The sequence below is a fragment of the Monopterus albus genome, unplaced genomic scaffold, assembly GCF_001952655.1.
Source record: "Monopterus albus unplaced genomic scaffold, M_albus_1.0 scaffold260.1, whole genome shotgun sequence".
Classification (NCBI taxonomy): Eukaryota; Metazoa; Chordata; class Actinopteri; order Synbranchiformes; family Synbranchidae; genus Monopterus; species Monopterus albus.
In genome coordinates, this window is record NW_018128140.1 from 633,478 (window position 1) to 640,069 (window position 6,592).

Genomic DNA, 6,592 nt, shown 5'->3' on the forward strand with positions numbered 1-6,592 from the left:
GCGGGACTAGGTCTCTTGGCTGGCCTGGGAAAGCTTCGGTATCCCCCCAGAGGAGCTGGAGGAAGTGTCTAGGGAGAGTCTCAGTCATCCAGGTCATAGTAAGCTGGAAAAAAAAAAACTTCAAAAAAAATCAACTGAAAAAATCAACTGGACTAGATATCTAGGTCGAAGACGTTTCACCTCTCATCCAAGAGGCTTCATCAGTTCTCAGAACTGTTCTCAGTCCAGTTGATTTTTTCTAAGTTTTTTTTTTTTCCCAGATGTCTAGGGAGAGGGAAGTCTGGGCATCTCTGCTTACACTGCTATCCCCGCGACCCAATTCCGGATAAGCGGAGGAAGATGGATGGAAGCTAGGCATCAACAGAGTCAAAAACATCTTTAAACAATCTAGATGGCCAACAATCCAAAGAATAGTGAGATGCCTTCATGTGGTGAACCAGTTCAGATAGCACAGACAAAAATACAGACTCAAACTGATCAAAGACGGCAGAATGCAGAGGATTATCAAATGGGTCAGGATTAGTAGATCTGGAGGACTGCTTAATGCTAGTGGTTTTATCAGTAAAATATTGAAGAAAACCCTCACATACTGCTACAGATGCCTCAGGATGAGGACCAAGGTCACATGGGCTGATAACAAAATTTATTGTACCGAATAAGACCTGAGGTTTATGATGATTACTGATGACAATGGTGGACAGGTAGCTCGATTTGGCAGATTTCACAGCCTTCTGATAGTCAGAGAGACAATCCTAGAATCCCTCGCCTTTTAGGCCGCTTTCTTCATGGGCAATCGAAGTAAGGACAGCGAAGGTATGTCAGTACCTTCGTCAGAGGCAGTGGGAAAAACTTTGAATAATTGCAGCCGAATACACTGGGACACTTTTCCATGGACAATACAAATAAAATTTGATTTGATTTGATTTGTTTCAGAGCAGAGAATACTCATTTTTTCATGATTTTGAAAACTAATTTTGTATACTTGGCAATATTTTTAATCATTCAAATTTGGCTGGGTGATTAATAACACTCTTATAACATTTTTTCCTGTGGTATGACAAACTCAGAACACAATTATTTTGGACTTTAACATGGTGCTGGCAAAGTTCAGGGGGTGTGAGACATGGGGTCTCATTCTCAGTAGGGAGCTGATAAAGCTTAGTGGCCACAGCTGGCAATTTGATGGGGACAAATGGTAGCCACACTAACTTTTTGTGGCCATGGGTTATGACTAATATCGAACCCTGGTTAAGGGAAGCATGCAATGTACCGCTCGTTAGGTTCTGACAGTGGAAATGCAGCTCTTGTGTGCAGCTGAATACCGGTGACCTTGCCCACAAACTACTGTCCTCTGAACGAAATGTAGCTGCCTGCCAATAAAGAGACCTTAGACCTAGCCTGGTCAGATAAGAAGCACCCACATCTCTGAAAACACGAACATATTTGGCATTACTTGGATAAACTCCCCATACATTCTCAATCTAAGAGGTTACTTTTTAGCCTGGAAATGTCAAACCTTAATAAAACAGCATAATACCAGTCCTATGGATGAAGATGATAACTACTTTGAGCCTGGCTCAGAATCTCTGCCATCAGGCTCTCGCCCACCTGTCGCTGCACAGAGTATATCTTTCCACAGGTGTGGACTGTCACCTTGCTGGACTCCAGTCCCTGCCTTGCACAGCAGGTTGTACTGAGTTACAGCACTTGGTTTCCATTGACAGTGCATGTGCAGCTGTCACTAACACAGAGCTTTGTCTACGTATGAGCTCGGAGTGCTCAGCAGCCATGTTCTTTGGTTGCAAGGGTGCTCACATACATTCAGTCTTTCAAGCACTCACAATGTTGAATAATCATTTAAAATATTCCTGCTTCTAAATTATGATACAGAACCAAAATTGAATCAATTGTTCCATGGGCTATACCCTATCACTCCAAAAAATGTCATCAAAATACTTTCATTACCGTTTGAGTTATGCTCTTAACAAACAAACACCAACAAAACATTAGCCCTTGCCCTTGGCAGAGGTAAAAATGAGTAAGAACACAGTTAATTAATCTCACAAAGCAGTAATAAAAAAAATGTGGTGAGATCCCTACAACCCTTCAGCACAGCAAATCATTCACATTTTAGGCTTGATAGGTAATTACTGTTTGATAAAATGTTATCAAACCAACCACTGATAACCACAATCTGATCAAGTGTAACAGTGTACCTTGCTGGTAAAAGTCACAATCATGTAATGTAGTTATGTACATATTAAATTATAGACAACCCTCTTTAGCTAGGTCAGTTTGTCTTTTTATAGAATGTATTGGAGTTGAGCTGTTTTATGGGATGCTTAAAATGGAACTCTGTGCCTCTCACCATGTTTGTGTCTGATGGAGTTGAGGTCAACCTCCACGCCCTCTACATGAGGCCAGGGTACCACAGGTTTAAACTGATCTGGTAGGTCTCCTTTTGGCAGCAAGCTATCATCCTGTATGAGGGGATATGGCAGTCATAATCACAAGGAAAAGTAATGGCACTGTTTGCAGTGTCCTAGTTTTCTGCATAAACTGGTCATGAAATGTGATTCAATCTTCACCAAAGTCAGAAATAAACAAAAGCAATATTTCCAAGCTGATAAAACACAGTCATGATCTTTCATGTCTTTTTTGAACACAGCCATTAAACATACAAAGCGATGGTGGAAAAAGTAATGGCAACAGTGTTTTAATAACTGGCTGAATCACAGTGGCAGCAATAACTTCAAGCAAGTGCTTCCTGTAGCTGTGGATTAATCCTGCACAACATTCAGAAAGAATTTTGGACTATTCTTTCTTATAGAACTGCTTCAGCTCAGCCATAGTGTTATTGTCCTGCTGCATCACCCAGCTTGTTCTGAACTTCAGCTTGCCAACAGCCATCCTGGCATTATCCTGTAGGATACCTTGATAAATTAATTTCCCCCTCCACAATGACAAGCAGTCCAGGTCCAAAGGAAGTTAAGCAGCCCCGCATCATGATGCTCCCTCTACCGTAGTTCACTGCTGGGATGATGTTTTCATGTTAGTACGCAGTTCTATTTTTACAACATCCATAGAGCTGTGTGTTCTTCCCAACCAATTTTACCTTTGTTTCAATTGTCCACGGGACATTTTTCCAGCAGTGTTGTAGAGTGTCAAGGTGGTCTAGTTGGCAAACTTGAGGTGGGCTGCAATGCTGAAGCAGCGGTTTCCTTCATCATGTCCTGCCATGGATACCGTGCCTGTTCAATATTTTGCATATGGTTGATTCATGAATAGAGATGTTAACCAGCTCCAATGAATCCTTCACGTGTTTTACCTCAGAAAATTCTGCATTGTACCTTTGGAATGATCTTGGCTGGGCACCCACTTCTATGGAGAGTAGTCACAGCACCACATGGTCTCCATTTATAGACAGTATGTCTAACTGTGGACTGATGAATATCTAAAGTCTTTGAGATGACTCTAACCCTTTCCAGCTACACACAAATCAACTCTTGATCGTAGGTTTTCTGAGATCTCTTTTTTACAAGGCCTGGCTCACATCAGCTGATGCTGCTTGTGAATAGCACACTGACACTGTTTGAGTATTTATATAAGTCAAGGTAGTTCTAAACCACACCTCCATTTTCATTTCATTGACTGGACTCCAGGTTTGCAAACACCTTACTCCAGTTGATGTTTAGTGATATCAGAAGCCTCATGTTGCCATTACTTTTCCACCATCACATTGTATGTTTAATGGGTGTGTTCAGTAACAAGATGAAAGCTCATGACTGTTTGTTTTAGCAGCTTAGAAATATTGTTTGTTCTAGCAGCTTAGAAATATTGTTTGTTCATATTTGTGACTTTGGTGGAGCTCAAATCACATTTCATGACCAATTTACACAAAAAACAACAAATTACAAACAGTGCCATTGTTTTTCTGTATTATACAGACACACATCGTTAGCATTACAGTACATCAAAGAAAAACACAGTTGGAAATAAAATTAAATATGGACCAATGATAGGTCTATCACATGCAATCGCTAACAGAGGGGATGAGAACAGGGTACATAATTCTGTGCTGTTATGGGCAGTTAAGTTTCAGTTGAATTCTGGAGTGAAGGGAGCGGGCAGGGGGGTAGACAGTGCAGCTGCCCGGGTCCACAGTTACAAATGGGCCTACCTACTGCTCCAGTCTGCCTGACTGAACTTGCGTTTTTGTTGTTTAGTTGAATATTTAAAATAAAATTTGTTTGCATGTTTTGGTTGTGGAAAAACACAAGAAGTCCAACTCAGACCATGTCTGTGTGTTGTGCAAAGTAAGAGACGGGTCCAGGGCCACTGCCAAGGGGTTCGGCAAACAGCACCAGCATGGACACTGCAGCCTATCTGGTATGGTCATTGATTTTCCACCCTTAGTACCCTCTTAATAGGATCCCCAACTTTGAGACAATTTGGCTGCTGGTGTCAAATCACTGTGTCTACTTTATTTCTGTTTCCCTCCCTTTTTGAGGGAACAATGGAAGCATAAAAAAAATGTCCAGGTCAGGAAATTTCTGAAATCACTTTAAAATGAAGAGGTGACATACCATCATTACAGATGTCAGTCTGTAGAGAAAGAGATGTCAGGTTCAGGCTAGAGAGATCACTGTGTGTGTGTATTATTATTTCATAAAACATGATACAGCCCTTGAAGTGAAGATGCATGCGAGTTGTCTCTGACTTGCATAGTAGCTAGCTATTCTGTCGATACTGGCAAAAATTTAGAAAAAAAAAATACAAGTCAGGTGCACTAAAGCATTAGGAGCAAGAACAGAAGAAGAATCATGTGGCCTCGTGTTCCGCTCACAAAGTTCTCAGTATGACAGTTTTGCAAGTGTCCCTCTGCTAGCTCCACCACTGACCAAGTTGGCTACATTAGCAAGAAGCGACCTCCATGTATGTAGCAGTGGTCAATATGTTTTACATTTCCTGTTGATTCTGTCTCGCAACTCCATACAGCATATAGGCTGTATAAGGGTCCAATGCAAGTCCTTGCCCCCTCCGCAGTAACCTCCACGCCTGGCTGAAATACTTTCATATATGTCACGACTGAATTGAGCCTATGCCCACTGTTGGTTAAACACACATTTCCGCCTGAGAGGCGAATGGCACCAGCACGGTGACTAATGCGGATATGTATCCTGGATTCAACCTGTGTGATTTAGGACTGTAACGTTCATAATAACGTGTGAATAAAGATACTAATATTATACGAGGGGGTGCAACTGTCCATTCAAAAGTGTCTATCCATTACATAAGAATCAAAGCAGCTAGGAACAAATCTCCATGACAACAAATGTAGTAAAGCTAGCTGAATGGAAGCGTGTTCTCATACTTGCTTTTTAATACATCCTTGGTTGGATTAGGAGCAATGACACTAATGGGCTTCTACAACCCGTTGTCATAATCATTTAGACTTCTTTTTCAGAGATTAACGTACGATGTGTTTGAGTAACATTAATGCTAACTCGCTAAGGGTACTTCCTTCTGTTGGACACTTGAGTTGGTTTGCGTTAACTCACCACTTTTCCAAAAGGGTTTTCATCACTGGGTTTCGGTGATAGAGAGGACCAGAGCACCACCAGACCAAGAAACGTCCCAATAACAAGCAAACTCCGTAGAATAAATCCTACTTTCAGCCTCATGTTGAAAGTTCTTCCCGGATGGCCAGATCTCCAACAGCTAAGCTACGTTAGCTGCTACTGCTCTTAGCTAGGACTAACACTCAGAATAGCCAAGGCAACTGACAACTTGGTGTCTAATGACGTTGCACTGTAGGACCAGCTACTAATTCAATGAGCGTTTCCAACGAAATGATTCTTTTTTTCCCCCCCTATCCCTGTTTCCCTCTTGACAGTTGTCTCGCTGACCTGCTAACGTTACTTCTGACACAACTCCAGAGAAGCTCTGCCCACTGAGACACGCGCCTTTAGTGACTTTAAATAGCTCAAGAAAATGTTGTCTGATATACAGTAGGGACTAATATTTTCAGTATATTTGTTAACCAAACTTTAAATAATCAGCTTGTATCCTTGATTTCCTGAACGATTTAGTGTGCAGAAGGACTCACGGATATTTCTAAACAGGTATTACTGGGTGTGGGGACGACAAACAAACCGTCTGTCCGGTTCTTCAAATTAGGTGACGTGTGGAAAATCGTTGTAAGGAATGGAGCTCATTGTTGTAATGCCCAAAGAAGCAATAGGAATGCAGAGCTAAAAACTTTTTCAGGTGTTCCCAAGGTAGGAAGGCAAGCATAGAAAGACCGTATATAGGCTACACATTCCTAAACGGGCGTTGTGTAGGAGGGAATTGTATAAAAATACAATTTAAAACAATGCATTACAATAACAATAAATCATATAATATTGTTAATAATAAATGGTGTCATAGATTGAATTTTGTTGTCAACCTGAACAGGATGTGGAGGGTTTGACTCATAGGTGTGTACTGTGGTGGAAAGTAAGTGTATTTACTCAAGTACTGTACTTTAGTACAATTTTTTTAAACCTTTATTTAAGGTAAGGTCCACTGAGAGGCTGCCCTTTGCAGG

General features: G+C 41.2%; 1 protein-coding gene across 2 annotated transcripts in view; it reads right to left on the reverse strand.

Annotated features, from left to right (window-relative positions):
• galnt7 (UDP-N-acetyl-alpha-D-galactosamine: polypeptide N-acetylgalactosaminyltransferase 7) overlaps positions 1 to 6,098 on the reverse strand; it is an 89,950-nt gene extending 83,852 nt beyond the window's left edge. Inside the window, exons 1-2 of one of the 2 annotated variants that reach the window (XM_020621463.1) lie at positions 5,562 to 6,098; positions 2,369 to 2,480 (exon numbers count right to left, since the gene is read on the reverse strand). In XM_020621463.1, the coding sequence (XP_020477119.1) occupies positions 2,369 to 2,480; positions 5,562 to 5,684 (235 nt within the window). In that variant the 5' untranslated portion in view covers positions 5,685 to 6,098. The remainder of the gene's footprint in view (positions 1 to 2,368; positions 2,481 to 5,561) is intronic. The other variant, XM_020621462.1, reaches the window with a different exon arrangement.
• Positions 6,099 to 6,592: the final 494 nt, after the last annotated feature.